At 46.7% G+C, this 18203-nt stretch overlaps 1 protein-coding gene across 1 annotated transcript in view; it reads left to right on the top strand.

The window, feature by feature from the left end:
* The window catches only part of KLHL3 (kelch like family member 3), an 82247-nt gene that overhangs the window by 14280 nt on the left and 49764 nt on the right, over nt 1-18203 (top strand). Inside the window, exons 3-4 of the mRNA XM_069484076.1 lie at nt 4856-5018; nt 16735-16844. Of these exons, the coding sequence (XP_069340177.1) occupies nt 4856-5018; nt 16735-16844 (273 nt within the window). The remainder of the gene's footprint in view (nt 1-4855; nt 5019-16734; nt 16845-18203) is intronic.

The raw sequence follows: 18203 nt of genomic DNA, 5'->3' as shown, positions 1-18203 counted from the left end.
AGATGAGCGTGGAGGCAATGGGGCTCTCCCGAATGCCTCAGAAACAGCTGCCGTAGGCTTGGGGCTTGGCTAAATGGCCGTGAGAGCTTGGGCTCCTCCCAGCCACACATGACTTGGAGAGACCCTGAATTGTCTTTCCCGGTGGAGGTAACAATGCCTGACACTTGCTGATACTCATTATAAGCCTAATACGTGCCAGTCATTTCACATACATTATTTCATTCATAACCACCCAATGGAATATGCCAGTATAATCCCTCCCTCCCTTCAGCTGCAAAAGCCTGAGGAAACTGATGCTCAAAGGGTTAAATAACCTGCCATGGTCTCAAAGGGAGTCAAGCGGTAGAGTTGGGAGCTGAAGCCAGCTCTTTTCAACTCACTGTGCTCCGTGGCTGTGATGACTCTAGTTTCTCATTAAATGAATGATCAGAGCCTTGGCTTCAGCTTGTAATGACTTGTAATGATAACACTGATATTAGCTGAGCACTCCCTAGGTACCAAGCACTCTGTTACCTGCTTTAAATGTATTATCTCATTTGATCCTCACAACAAGCCTTTAAGGCATTACCACTGTCATCCTCATGTTGCTGTCGAGGAGACAGGCACAGCGAGGTTAAGTAGCTTGTTCCAGTTACATGGCTGGTCAGCGGAGGAGTCAAATCCAGAGTGGCACAGGCTGTTCTGCCAGCTCTCCTGTTCTTCTGTCTGCCTGTCTGTCTGTCTCTTTTCCTGTCTTCCTTCTTTGTCTGAACAGATTTTTATTATCACCGTTTCTGTGCCAGATGCACTGCAGGGCTGGGGCAGAGGCCCCGGGTGGCCCCTGGTACCTGGCCCCGGGCTGGTGCCTTCCGTCTGTGCATGGCTCCGCCTCGCTGGAATTCCAGGAGTAGGTGCTTTCTGAGGCAGGGCATTTCCTTTTGTTTTTACTAAAGGAAGCAAACTCTGTGACAGGATATCCTCTGCTGTGTTTTCGTGTTATCCGAGGGAGAGAAAAAACAAAACAGGGCCTGCGCATGAAAACGGAGGGGAGGCCATTTGCCAGCTGAAGTGGAACCTCTAAGCTCTTTGCTTAGGGCCATGGTTTTCCAAGAACTACCATGCTGGGGTGGTGAAAGGCGAGCTAGACGCTTGCTGGCTTGGGGTCATCTTCCATCCTGATGAAGCCAACTACTGCTTCTCTGGTCTCAGCCTCCTCCCTCCAGGGACCAAGCAGCACTGCCCTAGTGATTCAGTAAGGACGGTCTTGCTTCAAAGCTGAGGACCCACCCTCGGCCTCTTGTTCCCAATCTTGTCACCGCTGCTGCTTAGGGAGTAGAGTTTCAGGCAAGACAAGAGAAGAGGAAATCCCCTCAAAGCCCTGTTGATTTTGGAGAGAGGGAACCGAAGACTGTCACCTCATGGGTGTTTTGCTCTCTTCTCTTCCAGAGCCTCTGGGAATTTCTTTTGTAGTCGTGTCCAGACTCCAGAACTCCTTTGGATTGGGCCCTAGTTTATCCCTAAGACCCAGAGTCTGAGCAGCGATACATCTTTCAGCCTCCAAATCATCCCCCTCAGCATTCTGACTTCCTTGACATTTTTTCACACCTTCCTGTTAGAAGCAAGCAGAGGGAAGAAAAGGGCCTTTGACTCATAGCTAATGGCAGTGTAAGATCAAAGAGAGGGAAAGAGCAATTAGAGAAACCACAAGCCCCATTCACTTTAGGAAGTCAGTTGGGGAATGCTTTTGGGCAGGAGTGGACCCAAACAGGATGGGGGTGTGGAGAGGTGGAAAAGCCTTTTAATTTTTGTCTACTAAGTGGGCACTGAGAACAGTGGGGAAGTTAAAAGCTATGTGGGTAGCTCCATCCAGGGAGGTTTTAAAAACTGAAAGTGTAACCTAATGAGTACGTTTAGGAACTACTATTTCACTTCCCTGGCTGGTTGTCATGAGCTTGAGAATTTAGGCACCAAACCGTGCTGCTGTCTTCTTGGAAGAGGGGAAGGGGAAGGGACTGGGTGTCGCTCACATGGTCTTGTTGGGGGTTGCTGGGAAAGCAATCTGGGGGTGGACGGGACTCTCAGAAAGCCTCCTGGCTGGGGTAAAGGGCTACTGTGGCATTCCTGCCTCCTCTCAGCTGGCTCTGGTGGGGCTTGCCATACCCCCAGGCTGTGTGCTGGACAGTATTCGATGACTTCCTTTACCTTAGGGCTGCCTAAGGTTACTGGTTAGAGGTCAGGGTGAACACCTGTTCCAGTTTGCTTAGAACCGAGTGGTTTCCTGGGATGGGGGATTTTCAGTGCCCAAACCAGTAAAGTCCCAGGCAAATCGGGATGATTGGTGAACCTGTGGCCTTAATTCTAGGCTTTGTAGCTGGTGCTGGCCGGGATGGGGGTGGGGGTGTCATGGAGGTCATTTGAAGGCTCAGCAAGAATGGTTATTGGATCTCCACTTAACTAGCAGGCAGAGACTAATCTGGTCCTGGAATCTGTTTGGCCAGGCTGAGCAAGCTCCCAGGTTAATTGAGTTTCCCAGTTTATGGCTGCTTAGAGGGGACAGTGGCTGCCCAGTGGGGACGGAACTCAAGTGGTTGGATTTGGATCCTGGCTGTGTTCACTTACGGTGTAAAACGCTCAGCAAAGGGTGGTTTTATTGTTTTGTTTCTCAGGAACGAATCAGTGGTTCAGAAAATACCAAGGATGTGGTGCTAATTTGTTGTTGTCTTGCCAGGGGATATAGGAGAGTGGAAGAGAGGGCGGACGGAGGAAGGGAAAAGGAGCATGTTCTCTAGAACTTAGCTTCCGTGAGGGAGAGGTTTAAGCTTGCAGATGGGAGGAGCTTTCCTTGTTGAGAGCAGGCATGTAGCTCGGGAGTGTGACCACTGATGGTGGTGGTGACTGCGTGTGGGCAGGGATAATGAAGGGTGACCAACCGTCCCAGTTTTAGCACTGAAAGTCCCGGGAAACCCCTCAGTCCTGGGTACGCCAGGACAGTTGGTTACCCTAGTGGAGGGACAAGGCCCAAGAATGGGCAGTGGGGCAGTTTTTGGCCTGAGCACATAGAAGTCATGAGAGTCAGAGCTGAGGACTCAAAGCTGTTTTGGAGGAAGGTCAGGGTCCATAATTTAAATCACTGAAAAGACTTGTAGTGCTCTGAATCAAGAAAACAAATGCCTCTGCAGCTCGTGTCTTCCTGGGCAAGCCCTTGTGGATGGGAACACTGGAGTCTGGCTGGCTCAGTCACTCTCTCTGAGAGCAAAGGCCTAGGACAGGGGGAATGCTGTGCAGTAAAACGGATGCTGTGGTCCCCAAGTTAAGCAGCCTTAAATCAAGTTGTTCTGTGATTTTTTTCTAAATTTCTTTTTTTTTTTTTTTTTTTTTTTTTTGAGACAGAGTTTCACTCTGTTGCCCGGGCTAGAGTGAGTGCCGTGGCGTCAGCCTAGCTCACAGCAACCTCAAACTCCTGGACTTAAGCGATCCTACTGCCTCAGCCTCCCGAGTAGCTGGGACTACAGGCATGCGCCACCACGCCCGGCTAATTTTTTGTATATATATATTTTAGTTGTCCATATAATTTCTTTCTATTTTTAGTAGAGACGGGGTCTCACTCTTGCTCAGGCTGGTCTCGAACTCCTGACCTCGAGCGATCCACCCGCCTCGGCCTCCCAGAGTGCTAGGATTACAGGCGTGAGCCACCGCGCCCGGCCTAAATTTCTTTTTGGAAAATCATTCTCGGACCACCGGCCCCTTCCATACGTGAAGGGCAGGTTAGCAGAGCTGGGGTGCAGTAGGACTTTGGCCTTCTGCCCTTGTGTTTTTGACCTAGAGGCAGGCGTCAGCAACTGTGGGAAAGTCCTAGGGAAACTGGACAGGGGTTGGCAGTCTGAGCGCTCAGCTGGCCTGCTCCAGCCAGTCTTCCCTGGCTCTTAGGAAACACACAGGTACATGTACCTGAGCAGGGACTATTTCTGTCTTCCCGGATACAGTATGCTCATGTGTCTTGTGACCTTTTAAAAGAAAACTCAGCTCTCCTTTCTCTGAGAATAGACCCACAGAGGTCCTTTATGTGTTGGATGGGAGAATACAGTGTGATTGCCTAAGTCCTGAGGGATTTTGGGGTGAGTCTCTTATTCTGGTAGACTATAAATTCCATGAGAGCCGGATCTGAATCCCAGAGCCTAGACCAGTGCCTGGCACTTAGACGCTCAGTAATTAAGTAGTGAGTGAACTAGTGGACGATTCAAAAGTAGCTAAGTGAGGACAGAGCACTAAAGGCTGTCAGGCCGTAGTTCTCAAAGTTGGCTGTACGTTACAAGCACCTGGGAGCTTTCAAAACATCTCGACGTTCAAGCCACATCTCATTCCTCCTAAGTTAGAATCTTTGAGGGGGAGACCCAGGCATCAGTATTTTTAAAACTCTTCAGGTGATTCCATTGTGCAGCCGAGTATGAGAATGTCTGCTGTAGTGTGTGTGTGTGTGTGTGTGTGTGTGTTTGTGTATAGGGTTTTGTTGCTCAAATTGTGGTTCATGCACCCGCAGCTGCCAGCATCACCCGGAGTCTTGTTAGAAACGCAGGCTGTCAGGCCCCACCCTAGACCTACTGAATCGGAATCTGCATTTTAATCAGGACCTCAGGGACTGAAGACCGGAAGCACGGTTGTAGGGACACAGAGAATCGGCTGGTGCCTGGGGTCCATGAAGCGGAGAGTAGTGGGAAATAAGGCTGGAAAGCAAGCCGGGAAATTTGGACTTACCGAGCAGCAGTGGAGAGCCATGAGCAGATCTTGAGCACGGGAGCAATATAGTTAGAACAGTGCCTATGGGGATGAGTCCCCGCTGGTGGAATTCGGTGTCTCAGAATGTCACCTTCTCTTGCAGGTGCTGCTCCCGGCAGCCAGCTTGCTGCAGCTCATGGACGTGCGGCAGAACTGCTGTGATTTCCTGCAGTCTCAGCTGCATCCCACCAACTGCCTGGGCATCCGCGCCTTTGCAGACGTGCACACCTGCACTGACCTTCTGCAGCAGGCCAATGCCTATGCAGGTAACGGGGAGCTGGGCCGCTGCACCTTGTGGAGTGAATCACTCGGTCAGCTGTGGACTCCGCAAAGATTGTGCGAAGTGGTCTCTGCTGCTAAGTAGCTATGGTTTAGTTAGGAAGGTGAGATGCAGATGGAAGGATAACTAACGTGGAAGAGTTTAGCTCATTGCCCAATGGAAATGATGAATCGCCACATGGGTGGTACAGACTAATTTTCAGGAGAGTAGAGGAAGGAGACCTGAGAAGACTTGGCGGGGTGGGGAGAGTAAATTGAGTTAGGTCTTGAAATAAGTCATTTTTGTTGTTTAAGAGAATCTTTATTTTGATCAAGGTGTTCTAGGAACACAATTTTAAGAGTCACATACGATTGCCAGGCTTTAATGGTGAGCAGGAGGCCCTGCTTTACCTTTCCAGGCCCAGTCTGGAGCCTCTCACTTTCCGTCCTAAAAGAATTAAAATACAAGTTCTGATTCAGCTAAAAGCTACTTCATCTGCTATTTACCTCCGTTTATCTAAATAATATTTGTATGCCACTATTTTTTGACTTACTAGTTTTAGATATTACCTATTGACTTCTCCAGAAGAGTAAGATTGAGCTTTCACACATTCTCCTCGTACACATACAGTTGTCCCCTCTCTTTATTCTCCAGATGTCATTTCCACAACTAGGTTGTGTATTATAATTACAGTCTTTATAATCAGAAAATGTTTCTAAAATCAGAAATGCAGTTAATAATTATCTTTTAGTATATGCTACTACCACTAATTCTTGTTAGACAGGTACAACTGAACAGTCCTTCAAAATATAACAGATAATCTATTGATTCCATTTACTTTTTGTGTAGACATTCTGCCTGCTAGAGCTTGTCATCCTGCTATTTAACATTTTAATGGGGTTTTGGGAGGGTGTAGAGATGAATATGAACGTTCAGTCTACCATGTTTATCTGGACAGAAATCTTCATTGCTATTTATATTTCAGTTTGAGGAAAGATCATGAGTGACCTAGGAAACGAGTCTGGTCATTTTGATTGATAGATTCGGTCACGGCCACCTCCTTTCCTTGCAGTAAAGCACCTTGTTCTTCCCTCTGCCCAAATGCTGCCGTGGCTGCATTCTGTTCTGCCCCATCCAGCTGGTGTCTGGAAATTAGCTGAGGACCTGCTGGCTGCCCACCTGCCAGCTCCCTGCATTTGCTCTGTTTCTTGTCACCATTTTTTCTCTGACTAAGCCCCTGATCAGGAGCCTGATCAGACTCTCATGTCTCCCTGAAGTTCATTTCTGAGGACACAAATGGGACCCGTTGTTAAAGTGGTCTTGGCGATGATGATGTTTGTAAGGACATCCCCAGGAGCCGCAATTATGAATCCTGCTGCCTCTTTCTGGGTTGAATCTTGACTGTCCTGTTTTCTGTTGTCCCTTTTGTGCTCTCTTTCCCCTGTATATTCCCCATCCCTTTTCTCCCCGGGGAGGGCTCCCCAGTCCAGCCTTTGAAGAGGTCACTTTCTTGAGGGATGTGCTCAGGCTTTGCTTCGTAGGAGCTGAGAGCTTGGCCAAGGCAAGCCTGTGCCGGTGCGGTGGCAAAGGGAGAGTGTTTAGATGCCAGGAATTCTGTTTCCTCTTCCTTGTCTCCCCCTGCTGGCCCTCTCAGTCCACATAGTGTGTGTGTGCACGTGTGCACAAACCGCACACATCCCGTCCTTTTGTAGTTGGCTGATACGATCGTCTGAGGTTTGGGGAATACACTGAATCCTCTGTTTCTAACAAAGGCGCCCAGGCTCTTCTGGCCTGGCTTTGCCCCACTTTAAATACCCATGTTTTCTCCCCTTGCCACTTTCACTATCTGATGATGAGACTCATCTGTGGGAGAGTGGAGACGATGCAGTTGGGAACATCCATCTTCTTGGTGCTCCCTGGTTCTGATGCTGTTATGGTGACTGGGTTCTGTCAACATTGCGAGTGTGTGTGTGTACGTGTGTGTGCAGATGTCCTGATGGGCTGTCTTTAGCTAGTGTTACTGAGCTTTCACTTTGGGTCTATGCCCTACACTAAGTATTTTATGGGCATCATCCTATTTGATGCATATAGTAGCTGAGGAAACCAGGGCACAGAGAGGTAAAGGAATTTGTTGAGGTCACACAGCTAGTAGGGACAGAAGGCAGGATTCAAACCCAGACAGATGCTGACTCCAGAGCCAGAGTTTATAACTACTATATTCTGCAGCTTCCAGGCCCAGTGTGGACATAGGAGGCCCTGTGAATCAGTAACCAAGGTGTGTGGGTGACTGGAGTTGGCATTTTCCATTAGAAGTGTGTGCCTGGAAGTCTGTGCCATGTAGTCACCAAATCCCAACAACCAGACAGTGTAAACAGACATCCAGCTGTCTGCTAGACACAGGATGTGTAGTCATTTGGGGCGGGGGAAGCACCACGTGGGTGTCTTTCTCTTTTCCCCGTTGGGTGGCTCCTCCCAGACACATGGCACCTGTTCCCTCACTGCCTGAGGGAGCCATCCCACTTTCCCTGGCTGGGGCAGCGTGATCTTCAGGCTGAGAGTCCCCCCTGTTGTGCAGGCCTTCTGTGGAGCCCATGACCGGTCTCCTTGTCGGCTGTCTTTGTAGCCCTCAGCTGTGCACAGCAGGGAGGTAGTTTTAAGGTGGTATAATGCAGAAGTTGATAGGACCATGATGAAAAGACGTTAGAAGAAGTGAAGTGAAGGTGAGATTGTGCAGTGTTTGGAGAAGGAAGTAGAAAATGATTCTTCGTACTTTGTCCTTTGCACCCACCCACTGATGTGAGCCTGCTTTGTTTCCTTGGTCTCGTTCTCCCAACTCTGGATGGAGCCTGGTGTCTCTGCTATCACTGCTTCTCGAGACAGATCTGCCACCTCATCCCAGTGTAAGTGCAGGAATGTAGGCCACTAGGGTCACATGCAAGGGACAGTGTCAGCCCGTGTCGTCGCAGGCCTCCTGGGCCCATGAGTTAGGAGATGTTTTAAGCCAACAAACTACAAAGAGACCTTCCACGTCAGAACTAGGAATCAGACCAGCCAACACATTGGTATTGAGTGACCCTGCGCCTGTTTTCTCCTTTCTATTGTGGGGGTGGTACATCCTGCCTTGTTTCCAGGGGGGTTTGGGGATCAAGGGAAACAGAGAGGAGAGCATCCTACAGAGGTAGACATCACCTGGGGCTGTGCTCTGGTGCTCCTGCCAACCTCATCACCTGCAGTGAGGAAGCTTCAGAGCTGGTCCAGGCTGGAGAGACAGGAATCTCCGGTTACTGCTGCTGTGGATCACATGTACTTTGGGGGAGGAGGACCGTTTCTAGGACTCCTAGTTTTGGTTTCTCTTATTCCAGATGCACAGGCAGGTATGTCCTGTGCTGCCTCCTTGACCCTCCCCAGTCTCTGGCCAGCTGGGCTCTGCCTTCACTTGTCTGCAGCCCCCAGATTTGCCTCTGCATTCTGTTCTTCTTCCTTCTCCAAAGAAAAAAGCTTTCTTTTTCTTTTATTATTACTATTTTAATGCAAAATCCATCCCTGATCATTACAGAAAAAGCAGACAGGCAGAAAGAATACACCACAGTCCTACCTGCAGAGAACCACAGGTAGCACCTTGGTGTATGTCCTTCCAGATCATTTTCATTGTACATGCATGTTTCCCAGCTTAAAAAACATGCTTACCAGTACATTGTGAACACCTTTCCATGTTACCAGATACATTTCTATACCATTATTTTAAAACTTTAGAGAATGTATTCAGCAAAAGCAACTTATACTCATGACAAAAAATGCAAATAGTATACAAAGATATAAAATGCAAAATCAGTCTTCTTCCTGGCTTTCTCTGATGGGAGTAGAGGGAGTATTTTGGTATCCCTACAGAATTTGTTTTTTTTTTTTTTTTTTTTTGAGACAGAGTCTCACTCTGTTGCCCAGGCTAGAGTGAGTGCCGTGGCGTCAGCCTAGCTCACAGCAACCTCAAACTCCTGGGCTCAAGTGATCCTTCTGCCTCAGCCTCCCGAGTAGCTGGGACTACAGGCATGCACCACCATGCCCGGCTAATTTTTTCTCTATATATTTTTAGCTGTCCATATAATTTCTTTCTATTTTTAGTAGAGATGGGGTCTCGCTCTTGCTCAGGCTGGTCTCGAACTCCTGAGCTCAAACGATCCGCCCACCTCGGCCTCCCAGAGTGCCAGGATTACAGGCGTGAGCCACCGCGCCCGGCCCAGAATTTGTATATTATGCTTTTTAACTTACACAAACAGAAGTGTTCTGTACTCACTGTACTTTTGTTTGACTTAAGACAAAATCTTACAGTTCTTTCCAGACCCTTGTGTGTGTCTGTATCTTGTTATCTGCTGCATCATATAGATGAGGTATAACTTATTTAACTAGTTTTCTGTTGATGAACATTAATGTTTCCAGTTTTCTCTTTTATATAAAATGCTTCAGTGAGAATTCTTATGCATGCTATTTTGGAGTGCACTTGCTAGTATACCTATAGGGTATAATCTTAGTAGCATAATTATTGGATCAAAGAGAATGTACATTTAAAATTTTTTGATAGATATTGCCAAATTGCTCTCTAAAAAAGGTAACTTTATTTTTAAGTCCAACTTTTTCCTTCTGATAGGTCTTCAGCCTTCCTGGGGAGAGCGTTAGTTACTTTGCGGGGGCTGGAGCATCACCTCTCTTTATCCAGCTGCCTGTTCGTTTTCCTGTGTGGAGTGGCCCTGTCTCTTCCTGCTGTGGAAGTCCCTCCTGCTTCCTCTGGATGCAGTTTTCCCCCAGGGCTGTGCCCTCAGAGTTTTGTATGATATATGTTATTCTGGGGTAGGGGAGCGTGATTCCCACATTTAGAATATGACTGCTCAGACCTTTGCCTTCTCTGATGGTATCATAGTCTTCTGGGTATTTAGTAGTTGGGAAAGGGACCCTAGTGTTTTGTACAACCTTTTTCTTTTACCTCATTATTGTTGTTTCCAGGGACTGCTTAATCTTTAACCTCAGAGGCCAGGGCCTGAGTTTATGGGGATTTTGTTGTTTGGTAATTGGACAGCCATGCACTGGGCCATCAGCAGGCCGGTTGGGAAGGTTGTTAATGGACCCCATTAATGAAATAGCAATTAAAATTCTTTTGACATGTTGTTTACATCAGTCTGCCAAAGCTGAGCTGAAACCCTCCAGCCATGGGATGGAAAAGCCATCGGATTTCACGTGCTCATGGTGGGAAATGGCCTTTTTTCGATTGATTGAGTCATCTGAGATTGTGGAATGAAGTAATTAAATTAAGGGCAGCAGAAAAATTTGGCAAAGCATTAAAAAAACATGAACCTCTGACTCAGTGAGGGTCTTTTTATAAAATTGCTGCCCCCCACTTGTCATCATGAAATGATGATGATAATGGTAGGAGTTTGTACCACTTTTGAACACTGACTACACGCCGGGAATGGTGCTACACACTTTACAGGCATTATCTCATTTTGGTCACCTAACTCGAAGAAGTAGTTATTTTTTTCTTAATGTATAGGTGAAACTCCAGAGAGGTTTAGTAACTTGCCTAAGATCACACAGCTTGTAAGTGGCAGTGCCAAAATGCACAATGAGGCCGTCTGACTCCAGGGGGCTATGTCCCACCCCCATTACTTATGTTACCGCCCACCCAGGCCAGCACAGCCTGTCTTGCCTTGGAGGGGACTCCTGCCTCCCCTTGATTTTCTGCTTCTAGCTTGAAGGTGGCAAATGAAGCAGGAGTGCACACACGGTTTTTGTTGCTAGCTCTTTTTTTTGTTGGGATTTTAGGAAACTTCCCTTGTTCAATTTTCTGGGTAACAAGGAACTTCAGTGTTGAATTGATAGCACTGTTAACTGGGCAGTTTTGATGTAGCCCTTGGCCGTGTGTGTGTGTGTGTGTGTGTGTGTGTGTGTGAGAGAGAGAGAGAGAGAGAGAGAGAAGAGGAGGGAGAATGGAACGATACGTACATTTCTGGAGTTAAGTCAACATGGAAAGAGATCTCATTGCTCACCATCCCCAGGGAGGGTGGAGGTAATAATATTTAGAGTTTGAGGGCCAGTGGTCATGACCCTTCTGAGAAGAGGTCAAGGTAGGTCTCTGTTACTTCCCTGTGGGAGACAAGGCTTCTCCCTGGAGCAGAGAGGGTGTGGGCCTGGAAAGCTAAATGTTGATTCAAGAAAGCTTGCCTCTTGGCTCCAGAAATAGGGTAATGAGGGGCAGAAGAGAAAGATTTAAGGCGGTTCTGTTTTTTTTAATCCTGCCAAAATGTTTTGATGCTGTTTGTATGTCCACCTGTGTCACCTAGTCTCTCCCGAGGGTGTGCCCAGTGGTTCTGTTCAGAGGCACCAACACCTGTTCCCTGGGGCTACTGGCCCTGGGGATTGTGAGGTTCATTTCATCTCTGCAGGTCACAGAAGTCACAGAAGGGTTAGCATTCCATTTGTTCTGGGCTCGTAGTTTAGATGAACCAGACCAAAGGCTTAGGTTTATTTTGTCCCATAAAGAGGGGACAAATAGGCTTAGGCTTAGGGTTTGGGAGGTTGCTTGAGCCCTAGGCAGTCCTAGAGAATGGGTAGGGAAGTGCAATAATAATTTTAGATCTCAATAAATATAGACATTTTTCTGGACACTGAGGACTCAGCTTCAAACAAGGCAGATTAGGCCCTGCCTTCGTGGGGCTCCCAGTCCCAGTCCCAGTGTGACAGATAGACCTCATGTGATGAAGCAGGGTGATTAGGGCTCTGATGATGATTTGCTGTTTTGGGGGCTTTGGGAACACTGAAGAATATCATTTCATCTAGCGTGGTGAGCGTGGGGATTAGGGAAAGACCTTAATTCAGGGATTAGGTCTGAGATTTAAACCCGACTGACTCCAAAATGCTCAGAACACTGCTACTCTAAGGTTACTTTTTTCCCTAAAAGAATGATCTTTGGATTCATACCTTTTTTCTCTGTCTCCGCCCCCCCCCGCCCCCGTCTCCAGCATCCCTAAGAGGGATGCTTAGGGTTTTCTGATATCTGTATTGAATTTTACCCCAGTGGCCTGCTCAGGACTGGTTTTTATTATCTTCGGGAATAAGGTACTCATTGGAATATTTGTTGTTATAATCAGGTAGCTTTGGTTTAAAAACCTGGCTCTACTTATTGTTTTGTGAACCTAAACATAGACTTAGACTTTCTGAGCTTCTGTTTCAGTAGGGCTTTTAGGGGGATTAAGTGACATAATATATGTAAAATACCTAGCATGGTATTAGCTGCCGTTAGGAGATGCCTCACCCTGTTCCATACCTGCTTCCTTGAAAAGACCTAACTCTGCCCCCAGAGAAAGCCGTTTTTTGGGGAATGTGCCACTCAAATCTTGTTATCCTTTCAACATTGTGAAGATAGATGTGTATTCCTTGGTAGGGAAAAGACGGGAAGTTATGTGGTACCTCTCCCTCTTCTCCACACTTTCTCATCCAAATGGATGGGGCACACCCATTGTGTTTAATTAATCAGGACTTGGAACTTAAACAGTGTTTGTTACTTATAGTAAAGCTGGTTAATTAAAACTCTTAACCAGAACCCTTAATTAATTGACTTCTTTTTCTCTGTTTCCCATCCTCTTTAAGGAAAAGAGGCAAAAAGACAAGAAAAGCTGGAGTTTATTATTGGGGAGTTGCCCTCCAAGGGGCGAGCCCCTGGTCAAAGGATCCTCTGCCCCTGCACGTGCACCCCTCCCCCAGCCCTAGCATGCCTGCTTCTCCACGGCGTCTCTGGAGCCTGGCGCAGTTCCCTGCTTAGTGGGTGCTTGCTAACCCTTTGTTAGACACATGAAGACATAGCTTAGGCTCTGGCTAGACTTCACCACTGCTGTTCCCTACACATAATCTGGATTTTTCTGCTCCCCTGCTTTTGTTTATACTCAAAGTACCTCTCCAAGTCGTGGCTCTATGGACTTTGGGTTGGAGTTACTGGTGCCTTGTCTCCTATGGGCCTAGGCTCCTTGTGGTATCAGCTCTTCACATTTTCTTCATTTGTGAAGAAACACTGCATTTGGTCTTGAACTCCTGACCTCGAGCAATCCTCCCACCTCGGCCTCCCAGAGTGCTAGGATTACAGGCATGAGCCACTGCACGCGCCCGGCTGAAACACTGCATTTGGTATATCACATGTTAACAGTTATCTAGCACGTGCAATGGCCTCAGCAAATGTGAGTAAATTCCCATTTATTCCCTCTTGCTGAACATTTTCCATTATTAGCTTCTTGCATTAGGGTGCTATGTTATCATGAACCGATGTCAATACATTGTTATTGCACAACGAGCCAATATTAGTACATTATTAACTCAAGTCCATAGTTAACATTAGGGTTCACTCTTTGTGTTGTGCAGTTCTGTGGGTTTTGACAAATGCATGTGATGTATGCACCATTACAGTGTCACGCAACACAGTTTCACCATGCTGCAAGTCCATTTTGCTCTGCCTGTTCAATCCTCACCCCCTCTTCCTGAACTCCTGGCAAGCACTAATCTTTTTATTGTCTCTATGGTTTTGACTTTCCCAGAATGCCATATGGTTGGAATCATACAGTATATAGCCATTTTAGGCTGGTTTCCTTCACTTAGCAATATTCATTTAATGTTTCTTTATGTCTTTTTGTGGATTGAAAGTTCATTTCTTTTTATTACTGAATAGTTTTCCATTGTGTGGATATATCACAGCTTGTTTATCCATTAACCTCTTGACGGACATCTTGGTCGCTTCCAGTTTTGGGTAATTATGAATCAATTACTGCTGTAAACATTCATGTGCAGGGTTTTATGCCCTGGAACATATAGTAAAACTGTGTTTAACTTTGTAAAAAAACTGTCAAACACTCTTCCAAAGTGGCTGAACCATTTTGTGCCCCCACCAGCAACGGATGCGAGTTCCTGTTGCTCCCCATTCTCACCAGCATTTGGTGTTGTCAGAGCTCGGATTTTGGCATTCTAATGCCAGGTCAGGTGTTATGGTTCCATTTTATGGACGAGGAAGCCAAAGCCTGGAAAGAAGTGACTGTAAGATGTGAACTCAATCCTTCTGGCTTTTAGCAAAGGCTTTTCACCACATTCTCCATGAATATAAAAAAAAGCAAAGCAAAACAAACAAAAAGCCAAATAATTGTTAAAAGTAGAAGATTATTCTCAGTGAGGCATCTTCTAGGAAGCAGCTGTGAAGAGGCTGAGTACACAGTCTTCTGGGGAAATCCTATTTCCCAGGAAATCGAGTTACCCAGAGCATCCTGTTCCTGTTTTTTTCTATTCCGTTGTTTCTTGAGTGTTGCTGACAGAAAGGGGACGCTGGGGGCTTACCCCGTCTGCTCGGACCAAAGGGAGAAGGGGAGGCGTTTTCCTCTCTGATCCCTTCCTTTGCCTCTTCGTGCTTGTGCCCTACAAACCTCCAGGGTGCCTGGGTGCCAGCCCTGCATGAGAAGCTGTTGCTCATTCATCCTCGTGCTGCCCCTCTCCACCTCCTCTGGGAGGATTTCTGAATGGGATTTCCGTGGAAGGTTCCAGATGGGCAAAGAAATAGCCCACTTCAGAAAGAAGGGATCTAGATTGTTATAAAATCCTGCAGTGCCCAGGAGGGTGAGAGATGGAGAGATGGGGGCTGACTACTGTATTTATCTCTGAGGATTTCTGATTTGTTCCTCGGGTCACCTAGAGTATGCATTACTGCACTTCTGTTGTCTTTCTTTTCAAAATCCAAGCCCACCTACTTTTGGCTTTATGAGCTGTAAGGAAGTTTTTATTTCACAGCACAGAATTTTGCTTTCTTACCTCCTCCTGTTCTCTTCAGTCTTTTCTCTCCTCCAAATGTCAGTGTTTTTGTCAGCCAAAGATAAACGTGGGAAGGCCAGAAGTGGCTCTGGGCCACCGAGATGTTGGTGCTGGTGTGTCTGACTCTCCTGAGGACGGAGTGGTCTTGCTGAGCTCAGCCGTGACGCATCTGCAGAGCCTGACGTCCTGCACTTTGTCACGGTGTGGTGGCTCGTGCGGTGACTGCTTTTACTATCTGCTGTTTCTTGGGTGTTACCAACTGACAGGGGGCTGTGGTCCAAAGACTTCTTGGATCAGAAAGGGCACAGAGGGAGAATTCAGTTACTTTCCCAGTCTCCAGGCCAAGAATAAATCCTCATCATCCAAAGGAGATTACTCTTGCTTTTATTTTAAGATCTTCACGAATGAACACTTTAAAAGTAATACTATCTGGTCTTATATTTCTATAGTTAAAAAGGTTTTTTGAATGTTTAATGTAAAAACTAAGCTTTAACTAAAGACTTTTTCCTTATAGCGAAGCAAAGACCAGCTTCTTACTCTGCTGACGTTTTAACAGTTGCTTCCCTTCAGGAAGAACCTGACTTTCAGATTTGCCTTGCTGTGTATAAACACTCCTGAGTTTCAAGGTGGACAAGCTTTAGTTGCGACCACAGTGGTATCAGTGAGCTGGTGTGGAGCAAGTGGGGAGCCCTTTTTGTTCTGGGAAAGATGGAAAAGATTGTTTATAACTTGATCTTTGAGAATAAACTATTAACATTTAGAGAATCCAGATGAAGGTGGGAACCTATATGGGAATTCTCTGGGTCTAAAATTATTTCAGTATAGAAAGTTAAAATGATTTTTGCAATAAGTGATTTAAATCTTAAGTTCTTTGGTTTTTAGGAAATTGGTGAAGCTGGGCCTGGTGGCATGCACCTGTAGTCCCAGCTTACTTGGGAGGCTGAGGCAGGAGGATCACTTGGCCAGCTTGGATAACATAGTGAGACCCTGTCTCTAAAAAAAAAAGAGAAGTTGCTGAGCGTGAGAAAGGGGCTTAACGTGCTCTGGCTTTCCTTTTCATTATGCCCCTGCCCTGATGAATAAGGATCTGTGGCAGTGTTTTGTGAGGCTCCTACAAGGTGAATCTGCCCAAGGGCTGACAGTTCCTAGTTCAGCAGACTCTGGAAATGACAGGACCTTTTGTCATTTACCCAGATGTTGTTCCCTTCTCAGTTCTCACACAACCCTACGCCATTGCCCCAAGCAGCATCTGTGCTCCTTGTCTTCTGGGTCTCCCCTTCCTTCTCTGGTGGATCCCTCTAGCCTGGTAGCTTCTTGGATAACTCTAAAGGGCTACACCTCTCAGAGCCCACCACAGCTGGACGGATGCTTAGTTGGGCTCCTCATGGGGCAGAGACTCACTCACTCTAGTAGACTCTACTTTGGGCAAGAAAGGATGATCCCGTCTCCACACCTTCTAATGTTGACTTCCTACAAGAACCCCCAGAGATTCCCAGTCACACAGCAGTCCTGACCCACTTTTGTTTGGCAGAGCTGCAGTGGGCATGGTCTGCAACCCTGTCAGCCTGCGCCCTGCGGGGAAACCGGCTCAGTTAAGTAGGCAGGTCCCAGTGAGGCTTTTCCGCAGTGCCATTATTAATCTCAAAAAAAATGTAAACTCAGATCTCTCTGCCCTATTTTCGTCTGTGTTGATGTTCAGGACAGAGGATCTCACGGGGTGATGCCTTTACTGCTGAATTGAAAGGCTGAGTTTCCCTTTAGTCCAGATGTCCCTGTCTTTCTCTCTGTCTATCTCTCTTCCTCCCCCCACGTCCCAAAGATTGCTGTGACATTGGCTCATAGAAGGGCAGGAGTGTGTTATAACTTTGTTTTCTTAACTTCTGCTTTTTTTGGAACAGAGCAGCACTTTCCAGAGGTGATGCTGGGGGAAGAATTTCTTAGCCTAAGTCTGGACCAGGTGTGCAGCTTGATATCCAGTGATAAGCTGACTGTTTCTTCGGAAGAGAAGGTACGGCACGACTCTGGGGAGACAGGGGCCTTGCTCGTCAGGTGCTCATGGGTGGGACTTGTGGTTCCATAAGATCTGTTCTTTTTTTTCAGCGAAAAAAGCTTTTTTTTTTTTTTTTTTTTTTTAATTCCTTTAAACAAAACATAACAAACAAAAAAATCAAACAAACCTTCTGGCCCGTGGCCACTACATTCTGGACTCTTTAAAGAAGAAATGACAGTGATGATGATGATGATGGTGACAATGACAAAGCTGCCTCAATTTACTGAACACTTACAGTTTGCCAAACACTGTGCCAAGTGCTTTGTGTCTGCAGTTCTTCCAGCCTTCACCGTGGCCCTATGAAATAGGCATTGCTGTTGTCCCTGTGCTATAGAAGGGGAAACTAGTTCAGATTCCTCTTCTCCCAGGAAGAATTTCTTTCCATCAGGAAATGCAGTCTACAGTGGTGAAAATAACATAAGCTTTAGTGTTGGCCAGCAGGGTCCAAATCTCATCTCTCAAATTTACAAATTAGTTACGTGACCTTGGCAAGATTCTTGGCCTCTCCTCCGTTTCTTCATTTGTAAAGTGCGAATAATAGTATTAGAACATACGCCACAGGGCAACTAAATGGGATGTGTATGTAAAATATCTGGTATAGTACCTGGTGCCTGGTAGGAATTCAGCGCTAGCTCAGTTATCATTGACCCTGCACCTGGAATTAATTCCTTTCTCCTCCATGTTCTGGGATAACACTCTCCTTGCTCTCCTTTTTCTTGTATGTAGTTAATTCCAAGGTGGTTTTCCTCCCACACTCAACAGTGAGTTCCTTGATGGTAGAGACTATATCTTATTTGTTTCTGTATCCTCAGAGATGCCCAATAAATGCTCCTTGAATCGTCCTAGTCCACTCTTAGCATCCAGTGTTGAGGTGCTTTCCTGAAGGAATATTCAACAAAAACCCTTGAAAAGGACTTTATATCAGAGAGAAAACTGTGCAGAGAATAGGGTAAAATTCACAAGCCCCTGCCTGCCATCCTAGAAAAGTTTGATCAAGAAGAAAAGCAGTTGTGTGATAGAACCGTGGGCTTCCCCGAGACTTCGGATGGATCCCAGAAGGTGACTGGCACAAGCTGGATTCGCCCGTAGTGGGCTCAGGGAGGCGTCTGCTTCCACTGGCTCTAACGTGAATGGCACGTCCGGAGAAGAGGATGCCTTTGGCCAGGCCGTGGGCCCCTTCCCGCCTTAAACTCAGAGACAGAGGATGCCCTTGTTTCTTGCCAGGCATGTTTACTGCCTTCTCTGGATTTTGCTACCAAATTGACACAGTGAGGCGGGGAACCTGCAGCCTCCGGGCCACAGGTGCCTTCTGGATCC

This window comes from Eulemur rufifrons, chromosome 10 (genome assembly GCF_041146395.1).
Source record: "Eulemur rufifrons isolate Redbay chromosome 10, OSU_ERuf_1, whole genome shotgun sequence".
Classification (NCBI taxonomy): Eukaryota; Metazoa; Chordata; class Mammalia; order Primates; family Lemuridae; genus Eulemur; species Eulemur rufifrons.
This window is presented reverse-complemented; position numbering and strand designations above follow the sequence as displayed.